Genomic DNA, 19,132 nt, shown 5'->3' with positions numbered 1-19,132 from the left:
GCCATCGGGCGGGAGGAGCTGGCTTCCGACTCTAGCTGTCGGGCGGTGCCCGGGACGGAGGCTGTGCTGGGGGGAGCGCCCCGGGAGCGGAGCGCGAGCTTTGCCGAGCGCGGAATCGCCCGGCGCCAATCGCCACCCGCGCGGGCTTTTCGAAAGAGCGAGGGCGCTTAACCCGCTCGCTCGCGCCCGGGGACAGAGCCCGGGGACAGCGACTGCCAGTCCCCAGCACCCCACCGGCTGGGGCGAGCCTCAGTGTAGTCCCAGCACTTTCTCCCTACGGGCATGAGCAAACGAAGGATCCCCCGCTCTGTAATAGAGAACTTGGTGAGGCAGGTCTAGGTTTTGCCTTTTTTTTTAATTTTATTGTTGCAGAAGGGGATCTGTTCCCTTGGCCCGCGTATTTTCCGAAAAAAGCCCCTTAAGGGGGGGCACCAGGCTGGCACCTTCTGGCCTCGGTAGTTCCCAGGACTTTGTGGCATCGATAAACGCCCCGAGGAGAGTTACGAGTTGACAGAGCACCCCAGTAAGCCGCTCTCAAAGCGGGTGCCAAGCAGAAAAGAGGCAGAACTGAAAACAGTAACGAAGAGCCAGCAGCAGGGCACTAGAAACCCAAAGCCCGAACTGTAACGCTTACCAGCCCGGCTATAGCTCGGCTCCAGGGAGTAGGGATGCTAAGAGAAATAGGGATGCCGCGACTACAAGAGAACTCCATCAATTACGAGAATTAACAAAGGAGAATCGACTAATGCGACACAGCTCCTTACAAGGAAAAAGTGGGTGGCTCTTAAAAGAGCCTTTGGGTTCTCGAGATGGTCCGGGGGGCGAAAGGCTTTAGCCGCCGAAGCCGTAGAGGGTGCGTCCCTGGCGTTTCAGGGCGTAGACCACGTCCATGGCCGTCACCGTCTTCCTCTTGGCGTGCTCGGTGTAGGTGACGGCGTCGCGGATCACGTTCTCCAGAAAGACCTTCAGGACGCCGCGCGTCTCCTCGTAGATCAGCCCCGAGATGCGCTTGACGCCGCCGCGCCGAGCCAGGCGGCGGATGGCCGGCTTGGTGATGCCCTGGATGTTGTCGCGCAGCACCTTGCGGTGGCGCTTGGCGCCCCCCTTGCCGAGCCCCTTCCCGCCCTTGCCTCTGCCAGACATCTTGCTCCCTGCACCTGTGCCGAGCAGTGAGCCCCACTTGGCCGCGCGTTGGCTTTTATGCGTTGGGAGCCGACCTGATTGGGAGCAGGGGCGGGCACGGCCGACGGGGGCGGGGCTTGCGCTCCGCCTCCTGCGCGGGCGCGGCGGCGCCTTCGCCCTTCGCCGCTTTCGGGCTCCTCCCCGGGGCGCCGGCCGGCTTCGCTGCGCAGTCCCCGCCTCCGTCTAGGCCTTCGCCTCGCTCGCCGTCCCCCAGTCCCGGTGGCCCTGAAGTGACTTTTACCCGGCATCTTTACTTCCTGGCAGGGCGGCGGCGCACAGTCCTCCCTTTTAGGATGAGCCAAGCGCACCCATGAGCAGGGAACCGGTGGCCTTAAGGCCCCCAAGGGCCCTTGCTAAGGTCATGCTGACCAGGTGTCAACAATTCTGAGGTCACATCTCCAGGACTCAATGGTAGGATTGTGAACCGGCAGCTAAATATATGAACTAATAGTTCAGCTCGGTGGACTTTTGCTAGGATTTGCCTTATGCTGCAAAGGATAAGGAAAATCACATCACATTTATGCCTTCACCTCAGCCCAGAAATAAGTGTGAGTGTGTTTTTAGAAGCTTGATATGCCTGACTCGCAGACTATTGCAGCACTGGGGAGTTTGCAAACTGGAGTTCAGTGTAGGACTGGAGAAGGCCCTTTATTTGCTACCTTGTTTCTGGAATGTTGCTTCATATTAAGTCACAGACGTCCTGGTCACATTAAAAAAGCATTATGTTTCTATTTAGATCACTCATAGTAGCTGGATGAAAACTAGTCATGCCTGTCAAATGCACAATAGAAATAGCTATGTCAGCTATGTGTATGTGTACATGTGTACCTCCATGTTTTCAAAGGCCTTACAGCATTCTGAGTATACAGATATTCTTTCTTTCCTGTAACATGTCTTCCTCTCATGAGTGTACATTGCCAGTGACAAGATTTCTCTTTATAATTTTCGTACAACTTCATGACTCTGAAAATCAGTCATTGCGACTGTTAAAAATATACCTAATTTCTCCTGGCTATCCTTGCAGTCTTTCTTTTTGTAGCTTAGGGCCTACTGGGGCTATGAGATTAGCATAATTCTAACATGGAGGGTTTGCCAGTGATCATCGTGGCCAAATGCATGCATCATTATCCACACAGAGACAGAGGACATCCTTTCAAGATGAAGAAAGAGGTCAGGGAGATCTTTGTGAACTCTGACAACCTTTCGTCATTTGGTTCTCCCTCAGTCACAGTGACCCCAGGAGCGAAGGTCTGTGTGAGTGATGGGATCTAAAAATATAATGGTGAGGTAATTCTTTCTCAGTATCTTTCAGTTCTGATAATTTATATAGGAATGTCTCTTTCTGGCCCTGCCTGATTTCTTTTTCTTTGTTCTTTCAAATGGCTTGTCATTCCCTTTGCTTCAAATATACTCCCTTCACCTCTCTTCAGCTACAGGAAAGAGGGTGCAGTTCACTCTCTATGCTGGTTGCCATTTTGTCCCACTTCATCTACACCATAGAAATCATGTTTTCCGGCACCATTTTGTAACACTCGCATGCACTGAGGACACTTAACTGTATATAAATGAGATTCTCCTCTATGAAAGGGATACACACCATCTAGTATACATGTCCATCACCCATTTGTCCACTTCCCACTGTACCTGTTCTTCAGCCTATTATAATTTCTCCTGTTGAAGCCACATCCAAAAACATGAAAAATGAGAGTTGCTATATGCAGAGAATGCAATCAATCAACACACAGGAGAAAAATTCATTCAAATGTTCTTCTATTCAAAGACAATCCCCCTGACCCGGTTAGTCCCTAGCCTACAAATCACTAGGATCTAAGGCAGAATTTTGATGAAATATCAGTTATTGTTTTTACACACTTATTTTATTGGCCCCTGTCAGAGATGGGATATTGGCCCAGATGGAAATTTCCTGTGAATTACTTTGTTCTTCCAGTTTTATGTTCATAGGTCTCTGTCCAGAATGCAATTCAAAGCACAGCACAATCTCAAGGTTGTCCCATTCATTTGTCCCCATTCTGGATCTCTGCTGATATTCTTAACTGCAGAAACAAGTTCTACTACTACATTCTTCCTCTGTCCTCCCCCGGAGTTAGGGCTTGTGTCCCCCCAATAACAGCCCAATAGGTCATGAGCTAGCGTCTCCTTCAGCACTCAAGAGACCATAACCAGGCAACAAAAAAACTCAAAACAATCCAAACCAGAGCTAAGACGATTCACCACGTTAGGAGAGTAATCACATGTTGTAAAATGAAAAAAAAGAAAAAAAAAAAAAAAACAAACAACCCACCCACCTTAAAAAAGTTTTCAAGTATAAGAACCTTTTCTTTTCATTAGTGTCAGATGCAAACAAATATTCCTGTCCTCATTCACTGTTGTTGCTCACAATGGTAACCCTTGAAAGCCTTTGCATGTACTCAACATGCCAAGGCCTGCCTTATTCTAAAGAATTAAAAAGAAAAGCAGAGATTATACCTTTGCCTTCACTTAAGTTTTTGTTCAACTGTTGAGCCTAAACCCTTTTTTGGTCTTTTTTTCCTTTTTTTTTTCTTTCGTTGCACCCCCTCCCCCTCCCGGGAAGTTGTTTATATAAATGAACATGCATTAAATCTGGACAGTTAGTATCAGAATTACTCAAATGTTTACCTTGTTGTTCAGCAGGCGCTCTTCTCAACAACTCTGGGTAATTTGGACTATGAAGTTTCCTTTCTTGTAGGTGCCTCCTATTGCAGTTTGGGTAAACCCCAAAACCCAGCTGACTTCTTTTTACTTACCTCCTTTAAATAGCTGGACACCGAGTGGTCCCTTCTCCTAGCTGCTCCCTGCTGCCTTGTGTGCTGATCTAGTTAACCATGGAAGTAAATGTAAAATGTTACAAACTACTAACCTCAAACAGTGCACAAAAGTAAAACTTGTTATTCCACTCCTCATTTCATGCACAAAGCAACCAAAACTTGATTGCATTTTTAGTGTCCAAACCAGAAAAACACTATGTCAGGAAGACCAAGATTTAGACTTAATATACTTAACATGGAATCCAATCCTTCTTTCTGGAATCAGTTCATACAAGGCAGGCTGCAGGCAAAATAGGTAAAATATATTCTTCTTGAATGTGCCTGCACTGTATACACATACTTTCTTGTGCCTGTGAAGCCAGATTCCTGACTTCCTAACTGTCTGATAGCAGCAGTGCTGAGTGACTGGCCTCATATGTATATTGTGGGGAAATCCGGGCACCAGCCGGCCCTTCCACTGCTGCTGGCAGTCTGGATGACATCCTCACCAGGGACAGTGCCACTCTGGCACCAGCCCATGGACTGCACAGCTGCAAAGCATGTACTGTAAAAAACATAAGCTACAGCACAGCACCCTTGTGCACTGAACAACTCTTCAATACCTTTTTGATCCCTTCTATGAGAAGGCAGCCAGCCTATATTGCTGGCACCCAAGCGCTACCTCGCCATACTCCTGCTCTAGAAAGATGGCACAAATTGTGCCAGTACCTGCTGGGGACAGTACCTGCTTCACCCCCACACCTCTGAGGAAAACCGGCAAGGCGGCATCACTTAATGAGAGCACCTTCACATGGTGTGTGACACAGTGCTTTGGCTGTCATTGATAGAAGAAGTGCAGCCTACACAGTCTCTGAGTGCCACCATCACTGCCTGTGCGGCAAAAAAATGCATTGCCTGCCAACCCGAATGTACCTGGAAGCATGTCACATCAGCACCTGGGGTGTCATCAGCCAGGGAAATGGTGGATTGCAGAGCAGCTGTGCATGCACTAGATGCCCAAGGACACTTTGTCCCTCCACAGGTACCAAACATGGCTCTGGCTGGAGGGAGCATGTGGATTGGTCACATTGCTCCCTCCCTCTTACCGGCATTCACAGGGAGCACTCGCACACAAATAGGAAAGTGGAGGGCAGAAATCATGCAGAAGAGCTGGGGTCTCATGGGGAGGAAAAGAGGGTTGCTCAGCATTGGTCTGTGTGAGCAATACTTCTCTGTGCAGCCAGACTTCAGTGCTGATGGAGAGTCTGCTCTGAAAGGACAGTGTGGTGGCACCTTTCCTTGGTGGAATTCACTATGAAATGCAGCTGAAAGACAGGCACTGTCAATTCAGGAGGAGATGATTTCTTTGGGGAGCCATGGTTGGTGGAGCTTCTGTTAACACTGTTTAACTTTCATGGACAGTTTGTCTCAGGCCTGAGGTCCTCATTTGCTGGTAGATGACTACATTCAAAGCATGCCAGCGTGGTCCAGAAGACAGTTTGTCAAGTGCCTTAGGTTAGTTTTAGAAGACCAGAGTACTTTGAGACATAAATAATGCTGTTCTTTGGTATCTGACTGACAGTGAGGATCTTTTCTTTGCCTGTGTATGAGAAAAGTAAAAATGTGTTAACCTGGTAAACTCCTGTACAGTAGAGAACAAAGTGAATCTTTTTTTTCCTCATTAGCTGTTCTGAGAAGGATTTTGGCCCCCTGCGTTTTTGCTGAGTTTTTTCTCTCCTTCCCAGCAAGGGCATCCTTCCCAGCGCCTCCTAACTATGGACATATCCAGGTTTTGGACTATAGGTTTTCAATTGCCAAATGACATGCCATGGCAATGATGAAGGGAGGCCACAATAGGTGCCCCAACCCTTAACCAAGAGTACAGGGAGGAGTTTGCAACATTCCAGGAAGCTGAGTCTACGGGGACAGTCATCCATTGCCCTACCCTATTTGTCCTGCCCACTATAGAGGTTCAGCCATACACTGGATTTAAGAGGCCTTGTGTGGCCTCATTTACACTAAGGAGTCTTAACAACAGCAAGAGCAGCAACGTTCATATTATGTAGGCTGAGACTTGTTTGTTGAGCTGCAACGAGTTTGTAGTTTGGTAGGTACCACTTTAAAATTGCTTGGCTAAGGGTTAAAAGCTGTTAAACTGTGCTGGCTGGTTTGATCACACGAGTTATTACATTTGTAACTCAGATGAAGGATGAAGTCACTGAGGGCAAGACAGACATGGGTGTAACACTGTAATAAGAGTGTAATCACGGTTTCAGGGAGTATTTACACCTCTTTCCTGTGGAACATGTATGTGGGAGGGCAGCACATAACGTAAAGGCTCTCACCTAAATCTCTCCCGAAATTGTCACTTGAAGGAAGGAGAGGGTCTACAGTGCACAGGCAAATCAGCTCTACTTCCTCCAGCTAAGAATGACTGACCACAGCACTCACCTACAGCAGGTAGAGCAGCCCATTAGCCACATTTAAGTGGCTAGCTCTCATGCTAATGCCTTCTAACAAAATTGCTTGAGAAGAACAAATACTGTGCCACCTCTCATTATTGCAAAAATATCTAAATATAACCCAGAGCTCATTTTCTTAAGAACAAGTACCAGCAGGTCCTAAACTGGAGATGGGAATGTTTGATAGCTCTCGGGTGTAGTGCCAGCCCTTGGCTGTGGTTCATGTGTCTCCTTGCTTTGCCAAGAGGTCTGAATAGATAACTGCAAAAGTTGTACAGATCTAGGTATCTGAAGGGAAGTGGCTTGCAGGGTTCAAATTGCAATCTTATGCAGCTTTCTGATGTAGTGTGGCCTGCTGGGGTGCCCATGAAGCAAGAAGGATTGAAGTTGTTCAGATTTCATAGACATTACAGTGATGCTTTCCCTAAAAGTAACTCTGGAGATCCTGATATCACTTCCCTTCTCTTTTAATGAATGATGAAGTCTACCTCCCTCCAAACTCATTGGGAAAGCCAAACTGCTTGTGAGAGACTACATGGCACCTTCTTCATGAAGTCTTTCTACAATATCCTAGACCTAAACCAAGATTATTTCCTTTCCTCATTTGCTCAGCTGGAGGTGAAACTGCCATTCCTGCCTTTTATGTAATCCTTCACCCCACTTTTAATTTGTCTGAGTACATCTGTCCATTCCTTCTAAACTATCTGTTCTGACTGCAGAGCAAACTCTATTTAAAATTGTCAAATGCACCTTAGCTTTCCAAAGTTTTGTTCCTGCATGTATTTCATGTAGAGAAGAACATGTGTTCCCAGCAGCAATTGTACATCACTAAAGTTTTTATGTCTTTGCTGCAAAGCCATTAAAAAGGAAAGATCAGTGCTTCTCTCTGTGTCGTGAAATTTCTGAAGTTACCTCAATTTATTTTGAGATAGTAGACTGTAACTGTTGGAGGTCAGAAGCTGCTACACGTATTATTAGCTATCCCTGTTGGGAATGGGGAGAGGGTAGCAACTGCTGGGAGAAAAGCCAGGCAGACAACTGGGATGGTGACCATTTTAGCCACCTCAATTTCAGCCACCAATAAATGTGAATCAACACTCTGTGAAGCCACAACTGAGGGCTGAAGTATTTAAAGCTCCTCCAGTGAAGGTTACTGAAGTAAATGTGTATGAGTTCAAAATAAAAAAAGTAGGCAACGTGAGTTTTCATTTTGCTGACATGTCACTCATAGCCTACACTTTTCCTCTGTCTATGTGGTATGAAGTGTCTTGGTAGCTGCTAAATGTCATCTCCTGACAGCGTTGCTACTTTATTTCGCTATGTAGTAAAGTCAATAGAAAGTCTCATTCATCGATTTACAAACACATATTGGACATAGGCTTAAAAAATATATATTTATTTTATTTCATTTCTTTGGTAATTTGTGAAGGTGTATCTTCAATACCCACATCCACTCCAATTTATTTAATTCCTATATCCTTATTTTATGCTAAATATCTTTTACAAACAAGACCCTTAAAGTCCCAATTTGATTAGCCCTTGTCTCAGCTATCTTCCTGTTGAAGCATTACAGAACTCACATGCACTTTTCCTGCAACCTTTTTTTCTGGTATTTTTTTCTTCTAGGGTGTGGGTTGCAATTTTTCCCTTCATTGCATTTATTCATAGCTTCATATTCATTGAAATACAATTTTCCAGCAAACTAAAATGGTTTTGTGTTATACACACATTTAGTATTTACAAAATGGCCACTGTAAATGAATCAATGAGGTGGAAATAGGATTACACTTACCTAAAACTACCTATTCATACAATCTGAAATTTTAGTTTCTAATATCTTCTTAAATACTGTATTTACATTATAGGTTATATCTGGGCATACCAAAGGAAAACAGAGGGCAGGGCTGAAGTGTAGCCTTTGCGATTCTTAAATAACTACAAAAAGCGATGGATAATACATTTGTTTATAATCAAGTAGAGGTTCATGAAATTATTCCAGAGCTCTGTTCTGTTCAGCTTATTACATCATCTTCAACCAGATACCAATATTGATTGAATTCTTCCTGGTTCTTTAGGAACGACCTATGGCCTACCTCTCCCCTTGTTAAAACTCAGGTTATCACAAAGTGCAATATTTTTTGTCCTGAACGCATTTCCTCATTTCAGTAACGGCTGCAAAATGCATAAGGAAAAATAAGGTGGATTTTATTTGAAGTGGGAAGAGGATTCAGAAACGCCTTTAGATAAACCTTTGTGTAGGCATACTGTGTGAGATGTGTTAAAAAAAACCCAACAAAAACCCAAACAGTAATATGGTTTTAAATTCTACTACTATTAGAGAAAATACATAACAAGATAATACTTTCTGGGCAGGAAAAGCATAACTACTAAACTGCTACACTAGCCCTTGCACATCTTAAATTACTAGAGAGACAAAGATAATTCCAGTAAATATCCCCAGAAGTTCAGGAGCTTGCTTTCTCTTACAAAGCCGCAGTTTTGTAACATCATCTACCAAATTACTGTTTCCTTGGAAGTAACATGCAATATGAAAAGCAAATAGCTTGATTTACTTAATAATTGGTACAGAAAATCATATGGAAAACAAACAAAAGAAAGAAAACACCCAGCACAAGGTAGCAGGGTAAGTTTGCCTCCCTTCTACTGAAATTGCAGGAAGACAAAATAAAACAACTGTGTGTTCATAAATCTCCTGATATTAACAAATTGCTTCTGGATCTATAATAAGTGCAATAGGAGGTTGTACGAGACACTATTTCACTGGACTTTAGCGTTTTAGGAGGTAAAACACATGGTCAAAGGAACCGGTTCTTAATCCATATTCAGAGCTGAAAGAGGAGTTTGTGTTACTTCCTCCTCTTCAAAATCAATTTAAACTGTCAAAATAGCTTCAAATCGGCAGGTTTCGACTTTGACCCCAAGAAAACCCTCTAAAGAATCAGACTGAGTTGTTGCTGTAACATTTGTGTCAAAAGGAATTTTTTAATTTGCAAGGAAAAACAAAAGTTTCTCTCTTCAGAGGTCTCTCCAGCAGCAGCACACCGGATTTATCGCCTCTCCTTTAACTCACTCCGCGCGTTTGCGGCTGGAAACTCTCCCGAACGCAAGTACCTGCTCTTCTCCTCCCTCACCGAGGAAACGGGGCGATTTGGTGGCAGAAATTCCGAGGAAAATACACTTTTGTTAGTCCAAAGAAACACAAATCGAGCACACCGAAGGGCTCCCCGGCCGTGCAGCGGGGCGGGCTCTGCAACGCACCAATCACCGCGCGGCTCCTCTCTAAAAATACGAGCATCTGACCCGCGCCAGCCCAATTGTGTTCGCCTGCTCCGCAGAGGACGCCGCCGACCATGTCCGAGACCGCTCCCGCCGCCGCCCCCGATGCGCCCGCGCCCGGCGCCAAGGCCGCCGCCAAGAAGCCGAAGAAAGCGGCGGGCGCCGCCAAAGCCCGCAAACCCGCCGGCCCCAGCGTCACCGAGCTGATCACCAAGGCCGTCTCCGCCTCCAAGGAGCGCAAGGGGCTCTCCCTCGCCGCGCTCAAGAAGGCGCTGGCCGCCGGCGGCTACGATGTGGAGAAGAACAACAGCCGCATCAAGCTGGGGCTCAAGAGCCTGGTCAGCAAGGGCACCCTGGTGCAGACCAAGGGCACCGGCGCCTCCGGCTCCTTCCGCCTCAACAAGAAACCCGGGGAAGTGAAGGAGAAGGCCCCCAGGAAGCGGACGACGGCGGCCAAGCCCAAGAAGCCGGCGGCCAAGAAGCCCGCCAGCGCCGCCAAGAAGCCCAAGAAAGCGGCGGCCGTGAAGAAGAGCCCCAAGAAAGCCAAGAAGCCGGCGGCCGCCGCGGCCAAGAAAGCGGCCAAGAGCCCCAAGAAAGCGGCTAAGGCAGGCCGCCCCAAAAAGGCAGCGAAGAGCCCGGCTAAAGCGAAGGCGGTGAAGCCCAAAGCAGCCAAGCCCAAGGCGGCCAAGCCCAAAGCGGCCAAGGCAAAGAAGGCAGCACCCAAAAAGAAGTAAATTATACCAGAAGAGTCTTGCTCGACATATTTTGTTATCCAACGGCTCTTTTAAGAGCCACCCACACTTTCCCTAAAGGAGCTGAGGCACCGAGGTCGTCAGTAATCTGCAGCAAGGATCCAGTAATTCGTAAGTCGTCAGAGGTCAATTGTGTCTTTCCCCCTCCCCCTCTACAATTACCGAAAGAAACGCTAACGAGCACGGTGTAACGCGGCGGCTTTTAGGGAAGTGTAGACTTTTACATCTTTTTGCCGAGTAATTGGTTTGACTACCAGGAAGCAATGTTTTATAGTAATGATTTGATAAAAATCGGATGTATGGTTTTTTAAGAATATATTTTGTAACAAAAGCAATGCAATTGCCAGGCGCGCACCTACTGAGCCACGTCTAATCTATTGTATTATTTCTCTTAAAGGTGTCTCCTTAAATGGTTTTGTCTGATTGGGGGAGGAGGGGAGGGTTTGCTTACTGACCCGAAAATAGCCCTGAGCTTTCCCCTTCCTTTTGTTCTCAATGAGAAAGAAAAGGACCTTTAAGTATTGAAAAAGCCCGCCCTGACCAAGGATTGGCCAGCGGAGAGCCCGGCCCGCTGCCCCTTCGCCCCCCCCGTTCGCTTCCTCTCTGTTGCTGTTCCAGCCACTCTCGGAGAAGCAAAACGCGGAAGAAGGGGGAGGGACGGCAGCTCCCACCGAAACACAGTTCCCGTGTTCCCTGGCTTAAGAACTAACCGGAAAATAGCCCATCCCCGGAAGAACTTGCTTTGAAAGGACATTTTGGCACGACTTTGTGTTAATAGAAACATGGAAAGCGTTGCTACTATCGCTAAACCAAAAATATGGTTAATAAACACGAAGAAAAAACGACAAAACATGGGTTGAGTAATTAATATAAAACAGCATTATGTACAGTATGGATAACTGAGCTCTCTTATGATTTTGTGGGTGGCTCTGAAAAGAGCCTTAGAATTATCTTCTCTGGATGAGACAACGCGCCGCTTTTCCGTTGCGCTCACTTGGCTTTAGCCTTGTGGCTGTCGGTCTTCTTGGGCAGCAGCACGGCCTGGATGTTGGGCAGCACCCCGCCCTGCGCGATCGTCACCTTGCCCAGCAGCTTGTTGAGCTCCTCGTCGTTGCGGATGGCCAGCTGCAGGTGGCGGGGGATGATGCGCGTCTTCTTGTTGTCGCGGGCCGCGTTGCCCGCCAGCTCCAGGATCTCGGCCGTCAGGTACTCCAGCACGGCCGCCAGGTACACCGGGGCGCCGGCGCCCACCCGCTCCGCGTAGTTGCCCTTGCGCAGCAGCCGGTGCACGCGGCCCACGGGGAACTGCAGCCCGGCCCGCGACGAGCGCGACTTGGCCTTGGCCCGCGCCTTCCCGCCCTGCTTCCCGCGGCCGGACATCCTCGATCGAGCGCTCGCTTCTGGGAGTAACCAGCAGCGCAACACAGCGACCACCCGGCGCTGCTCAGCTATAGCCTCGCTTTGCCGCCTCGCCCCTTCGCTGATAGGCTGAGAAGTAGGTCTCCGCTAGGCAGCCAATGAGGTGGCGAATCGAATTCCGACCAATAAAAAGCGGCCGTAGGGGAGCTATGACGCGTTGCTCTTTGCTGACCAATGACAGAACGCAGAGGGAATGCTGTTCATTTGCATAAGAGAAGTATAAATAGGTGGCACTCGGGTGTTGCTCCTCACTTCGTTTTCAGCAGTCGCTACAGCCGTTGCTTCGGTCTGTGAGAGAAGGGTGTTTGCTGCGATGCCTGAGCCGGCCAAGTCCGCCCCCGCGCCCAAGAAGGGCTCCAAGAAGGCGGTCACCAAGACCCAGAAGAAGGGTGACAAGAAGCGCAAGAAGAGCCGCAAGGAGAGCTACTCCATCTACGTGTACAAGGTGCTGAAGCAGGTGCACCCCGACACGGGCATCTCGTCCAAGGCCATGGGCATCATGAACTCCTTCGTCAACGACATCTTCGAGCGCATCGCCGGCGAGGCCTCGCGCCTGGCGCACTACAACAAGCGCTCCACCATCACCTCGCGGGAGATCCAGACGGCCGTGCGGCTCCTGCTGCCCGGCGAGCTGGCCAAGCACGCCGTCTCCGAGGGCACCAAGGCCGTCACCAAGTACACCAGCTCCAAGTAGAGCGAGCGCCTCGGCACCGTCGGTTTTAACCCATTAACCCAAAGGCTCTTTTAAGAGCCACCCACTTATTCAATAAAAGGGCTGTATAGTCAACTATGGAAAAAAAGGTTAAGTCCTGCTTGAGATTTCATTAAAACTTGCTATCCTGTTCTCTGTGTTAGAGAACAAACACTTTATCTAGGCAACAAATGATTTGCTGTAACCAAAGTTTGTGTTGATAACGTGGGGGTTTTTTGTTCTATTTTCTGTGTGATACTGTTTTGTTTTTTTTTAACTTAGAGTTTTACAGCGCTTTTAAACTTTGCTTTGTATATTTTTTGTGCAATACTTCATTATTAATTCTAAGCATGTTCCCGTTACATGCGTTGTAAATTTAAGGGAAAACGGCTTCTGTGGTTTTTTAGTCGGGAAATAATCAGTTATTGGTAATGGAAACTTCATGTACGTTGTTCTTCTAAGTGCTGTAGCACCATCTACCGCTTGATGGTGCTCACTCTTTTCCTCCCTAGTAAAGTGAGAAGTCTACAGTGCCCTGTACTGTGAAAGAATCTGTACAGTAACATGTGATTTGCATCTTAATAAGCTGTCACCAATAGTTCAGTGAATAATACAACACAGAAGTCCTTTCTAAAATTATTTATCCTCCACACTCTGTTCTCTAGCAGCTTCAAATGAAGTTTAGAGATCTGTTCTCCAAGTGCCTTTAGTTTCAAACTCTGAAATAGTTTGCAGATTTTGTACCGCTCTGTATGTCCACTACCTAAGAAGATGAATAAAACACAGTGTATTCTAGTCCCTAGGTTTTTGTGGAAGGGGACGTATGGGTCACTAGAAAGGGATTTTAGAAAATATCACATACTAAAAGAACTCATATTTTGATCGTGGTTGTTGTCATTTGAAAAATTTGATGGTGGCTCTTATTCTCAATAATCAGTCACATAAGTGTCAAAGTCAGTTATGTTGTTTAAAAAAAAAAAAAAAAAAAAAAAAGACCTTGATTCAAAATGCAACTATCATAGGGCATCCCTAGAGTAGGAGCTTGGTGGTGCCTTTTGGCCTCCCAGTTCGGGAATCCATAAACATTCTCTTTGCCTTTCCTGACTTCATGTGTTCCCTGCTGCATGCTTCATTAATGTAGCTTTCAGGGGATTTTATTTTAAAAGGATGTTTCAGTATACGAAACTGTTTCTAGGCTCATGAAACACTTCACTCAGCAGAAAAGAAAATGTTGTTTCTGGTTGCTTCTCCCAATCTCAGTATCAATGATAAGGCAATATTAGGGGGTATAACGTGAACATAACATTTCTACCTGCACACACATGATTAGATCTGATTCTAACACATCCATTATTTTTCCGTCAATGCTGAGACCAAAGTTTCTGAAATGACAAAAAGTAATTACATTGGAAAATTTTGTGTACTTGTTCTTTTCACCAAAGGTAAAAATAGTAGGATTTAGTCTCAGCAAGAATAACAAACAACAATTTCATCCCACAGGAGAATGAACATTTAAAATGAATAAAAGAAATAGTGTGAATATAAAATCATATGCCAGCGTATTCTTCCATCTTCCATGTTCCTTAATGTCCTTTCCTATTCAGTTCAAAACAGCTTTCTTTGTATTCTGAAGTCTAGATGATGATCCAGATGATTAACTACCCAGATGACATCATCCAGCAACAGTCAGATGGCACAGTGTTCAACCACATCATCCTGATGTAGCAGGAATTATGCCATCGCCACCTAGACTATAGTAGGAGTTATGTAGTTGCCATCTCAACAGGTTTCGAGGCTCTAAGTTCTGCTTAAAGAAGATGAGCCTCCAATCCGCTGACTAAAGAAGTGGTTTATTTATCCCAGAGCAGCTTGAGCTGGGTGCCTCCAAAGAGGAACCCCTATCCCAGATTTACTTCCCAAGTATACCAGTACCACCCAGCACTCAATTGCCAAGTCCAATCACTTAATTCTCGTCAGTGGTCTCTTGATTTCTTATCGGTTTTCTTCATAGTTGGGCTAGATGCCTTCTGACGTTACCCCATTCTCTTGGAATTATTTCCTTGGTCCTTATCTTCTTTCTGCTTGCATTTCCTGGTTTCAGCTAGTTCTGTGTTTGCAGCATTAGTTTTATCAAAAAGTTTACTCTCAGTCAGCTCTTGTGGCCTTTTTGGCACCCAATGAGGGGCTTGATGGATTGAGATAGTGACAAAACTGATAAAAGCACATTAGAAGAAATTTGTCATAAGCAGTCATTGTATGGGATAAATATTCACAATGTTGCTTTTGGGTTGCATCTTGTAATACTTTAGCTGCTGTATGTGCTCCCCGTTGTGTTATTATCCTTGGGTCATGGGTCACGATTATCGTTTTTCTGTGCTTTGTAGTGTGGCCTTATGATATGATGAAATTGTGTGTGCTGTGGCTGTACTCATTAATGATTAAGAGCGATGAACAAGGCAAAATGGAAGTGATACGTTCATACCCGTATTTCAGGAGCTATTTAGTGGAAATCTTTAGTATCCAGTAACTTTTAGTAGTTACACTTTTACCCTTCCTCCTTGGAGAACCAATCTGTGGAGGAGACACCTTCCTTCACCTCTCTCTTGTCCTCCAGGCTAATTACAAAGGCATTCAAGATTTTTGAATACCCTTGGGATGCTCGAACCAATGTGCTTCTGTTGCTAGGTGGTTCATTACTTCTGTATATGTTTCAGGTCTTGCCAACAATGTGCGCTTGCAGCCCAGAAAGCCAACCGCATCCTGGGCTGCATCAAAAGAAGCGTGGCCAGCAGGCGGAAGGAGGTGATTCTGCCCCTCTACTCCACTCTCATGAGACCCCACCTGGAGTACTGCACCCAGCTCTGGGGTCCCAAAAAGTCTAATGGAGGGTGGAGTCTAACGGTTGACTATTGTAGCCTGAACAAAGTCACACCACTGCCGAGTGCTGCCATGCTGGACATGCTAGAACTTCTATACGAACCGGAGTCCAAGGCAGCTAAGTGGTGTGCCACAACTGATGTTGCTAATGCATTTTTCTCAATCCCTTTGGCAGCAAAGTGCAGACCACAGTTTGCTTTCACTTGGAGGGGCATCCAGTAGACTTGGAATTGACAGCCCCAAGCGTGGAAACACAGCTGATTAAACAAATAACTATTTTCTAGTTAACTGATCAGACAGTGAATCAGAAACAAGAAATAGATACCAGAAACCTGATCCAAAACCTGGAAAAATCACACTCTGATTATAACAATTTTATACTACTTCCTGCTCTTTTTTTTTTTTTTTTTTTTTAATGGAGTAAATCAATATCTGCTCACCTACTTATGAAATCAAATTTTTTTTCCCAATGGTCAGAGATCATAATTACACAGGGCAAATTATAGTTATGTTAGTTTTCTGGAGACTTTATTTTCCAGTTTTAATAGAAAATAATATCTTTCAAAATAATTAGCACTGAGGGAGAAAGTATTAACTGCAGCTAGGGAAGAAGATTTGGTCTTATGTATGCCTTGATGTAATGCTTTTGGCCAGTAATGAAAATGTTCCTGGTTCAGATTGTAAAGGAAAAGATTGAGCTTTGGACTCCAAAAACCTGGTCTCAGGGTTGTGCTACATCAGGGCACAGCATAGCTCAAGATGTGACATAAAACTCACTGGAGAGGGCTGGAAGTAGAGGGGAATGTGACTGGGAACACCTCTCCTCCCTTTCCAGCTCACGTACCCTGCAAGGAAGGAAGAAACATTACAATGAGCAAGGACAGCTCTTTCCTCGGGGACTGGGGTCACACAACTGGAGGTCTATGTAGGTGGAAAGGGTTTTTTAGGTTTTGGTGTGGGATTCTTTGGTGGCTGCAAAGAAATAAATTATTTGATGCCCATTCTGATGGAGAGGTTGTTCTAAAAGAATTCCTTGTTCAAAAATTAGATACTAAGTATTAATCACAAAGGTTCTTCCTTTCCCTTTTTAACACAGAAAAGCTCAGGAAGCAATTCTGGACTTACTTGCATTTTAAAAGTAGAAAATAAGCAGTTGCAGTTTGTGTGTGAAAGGAGCATCAGGACAGCTTGGCATTTTTATCACCAGTAAAATCCATAACCTTTTTGTACTCGTAGCCTTACTTGCACTGCACGTAGATTTAGTTCTTGGTCATAGGAAAATGGAAGAAATAATTCCCAAAATAGGAAGAGGGCACTGATGGAGACTTACAGCTGAATTTTGGACTTCAGAGGGAGTAAAGGATCTTGCACTACCTTTGTGCAGCATCAGAGCTATGAAGAAATGCATGGATCTCTTTTATGCATCCCTTTTTCCTTTTGTAGCAAGCAGCAACCACTGTAATGAGAAAGAGTCAGAACACTCCGCATGATAATGTTTTTTCACCTTTGGTTTGGGACACAGCAAGGTTAGCGTCTTTGATCATCCCGCTTAGAAAAGAGGACAAGAATTACCATAGGAAGGGCATAGCCCCAATCTTTCTACACATCGAAATATGTCTTTAAATAGGGCTGCCTCCTCCTGTGCTCCAAACACCAGCATACCGGGCTGACAGTATGGCAGGCAAACCCGGGTATCTGGGCTCAGCCGAGCTGGCTCAGGAAGCCCAGACAATGTATCTGGGTATATGTATTTGTACGTATAATGTATAATCGGCTCCACTCCTTACGTGCAGGGGCTTTTAAACGTTGCCTTTTGAAATCTTTGGTACAAATCCCATGGAAAAAGGGAAATGGTCACACGGGTGTAAAGTACATTTAGTTGCCGGAGTTTTAGCCTTAATTGATACGTAAATGTCATGCAAAATTTAATGGGATGTGTATGTGTTGTACGTCAGACTTATAATTGCAACTTCTAAAGGTGCATTTGTTGACGGGACAAAAATCAAACGATGAGGGGTTCTAAAACGTTGATAAAAACAATTAAAGCAATTAACCTTTTTCATAAGACCATGAAGGAAGGTAAGTCTTTCACCCTTTTTTAATTTTTACATTATTTGCCACCTGAGAACATTTGAATGACAGACCATATTTCTCAGCAGGAAATGGCACAGGGCCTAAACGGGACACCAGGAAGTTTCAGAAGAACTGGGGGTCATTTACAGCATTTATCTGAACTGAATGACGTGGATTCTTCTGCTCTCATTACAGGCTTACTTCTTGACAATGAAAGAGATTTTTAACTTTAATTGTTTAAAAAGAGAAAAGAAAATGCTGTGTTCTGGATTTAAAAACCCGGGCCCCCGCTCTGCCCTTTCCAGAGATACCTGACCTTTTTTTTTTTGGCTCTTCTCCTCGCTGTTTCCAGGCTCCTCTGGCAGCAGAGCCCTCTCAGCCTCCAACCCCCGCGACGCCCCTGTCTCCGCTCTCTCCTGCGTCCCCGCCCAGACCGGCCTCCGGCCCCGCTTCTTTTCTTGAATCAGCCCGTGTTACACCGCACTTCCCCTTCCTCTCCTCTGCAATGGACTCCTTCCCTGGAGCCGGGTCAGTCCTTAGATCCCCGTTTCTGGCAAGGGCGCGGGGAGTAGGAAAATTTCCGTTTGCCGTGGCCGGACGGACAAACCCGGAGGGTTTCGTCGCCACCGGAGGAATGAGGGATCCTGGCGGGGACTCCCCCTTCAGCGGTCGCTGCCCGCTCCGTTATCCGCCCGCCCGCCGCGTTTACCCAGCGACGAGGTAACGGCTTCAGCCTCAGGTCTCCTCCGTTAACGTACCCAAATTGAACTCGTGGGATTAAATCACACAGTAAAGCTAATAAATGCGTATTAGATATAAAACACCTTTGAGTGTTTTGGCTCTTTTTCTGCTTCCCTCCCCCAAGGAATGAAACGCACAACGAAGAAAGAAACAAATTCGTACGTAATTGTCTCGTTTCAATGTACAGCCAGCTCTTCAACCGGGGTGCCGAAACAGCGCACACTTCCCCTCTTTTCCTCAGGCTCGGTGAATGAAGAGGGGAGGATGGGTAGTGGCGGCTGCCCCATCAGCCGCAGACCTGCATGGGATGGGTCCGGGAGAGGGACCCGCCGGGGGGAACGCGGGGGATGCGCTGCCCTTTGCCGCCCCGAACGTCGGCTCCTTAGAGTTGCTAAGCGGTCTCCATTCACGCGGCCTCGAGGGGGCAGGTTTCTCTTTGTCTCTTAATCACAGGCGTTTTCACCTTCCTCTCCCCTTCTGCTGTTGCCAAACCGAGCTAATGTTCAAGAAACCGGGAATCCGTCTGTGCCGCTTGTAGGAGACTGCAAACGTTCACACTCGCCTTGTTAAGAAATACATGTTTTCAAAACCAATCTGCTTGCTTGCGCCAGTTTTAGTAAACCAGATCGATGAAGCATCTTCACGAAAGTGTCTGTCTGTACGATATACTTTTGAGGCCTTGTGGTCCTTCATACTTTAGACCTCAGGTAGCCCTGTCAGTTGTTTTAAGACTGTGTTTCCCAGATATATGATTTGAAATTAGAGCTATGTAATGCCAAAACATATTCTCCAACAGGGAACTAAGAGGAATAACTACAAGAAAAATAAATAATACTATATCTTCTGTACTAT

General features: G+C 46.0%; 4 protein-coding genes across 4 annotated transcripts; 2 read left to right on the top strand and 2 right to left on the bottom strand.

The window, feature by feature from the left end:
• Positions 1-831: 831 nt before the first annotated feature.
• LOC141479661 (histone H4) lies at positions 832-1,143 on the bottom strand. The gene has a single exon (XM_074168936.1). The coding sequence runs from the start codon at positions 1,141-1,143 to the stop codon at positions 832-834; it is 312 nt and encodes a 103-aa protein (XP_074025037.1).
• An 8,543-nt stretch (positions 1,144-9,686) lies between these two features.
• On the top strand, positions 9,687-11,306 carry LOC141462510 (histone H1.01-like). The gene has a single exon (XM_074144386.1). The coding sequence runs from the start codon at positions 9,802-9,804 to the stop codon at positions 10,459-10,461; it is 660 nt and encodes a 219-aa protein (XP_074000487.1). The 5' UTR covers positions 9,687-9,801; the 3' UTR covers positions 10,462-11,306.
• A 163-nt stretch (positions 11,307-11,469) lies between these two features.
• On the bottom strand, positions 11,470-11,859 carry LOC141462509 (histone H2A-IV). The gene has a single exon (XM_074144384.1). It carries the CDS (start codon positions 11,857-11,859, stop codon positions 11,470-11,472), a length of 390 nt encoding a protein of 129 aa, XP_074000485.1.
• Positions 11,860-12,211: 352 nt separating this feature from the next.
• Positions 12,212-12,592, top strand: LOC141479353 (histone H2B 1/2/3/4/6). The gene has a single exon (XM_074168506.1). The coding sequence runs from the start codon at positions 12,212-12,214 to the stop codon at positions 12,590-12,592; it is 381 nt and encodes a 126-aa protein (XP_074024607.1).
• The last annotated feature ends 6,540 nt before the right edge of the window (positions 12,593-19,132 follow it).

The sequence above is a fragment of the Numenius arquata genome, chromosome 2, assembly GCF_964106895.1.
Source record: "Numenius arquata chromosome 2, bNumArq3.hap1.1, whole genome shotgun sequence".
NCBI lineage: Eukaryota > Metazoa > Chordata > Aves > Charadriiformes > Scolopacidae > Numenius > Numenius arquata.
Note: the sequence above shows the minus strand (reverse complement) of the source record. Positions and strands in the feature narration are given on the sequence as shown.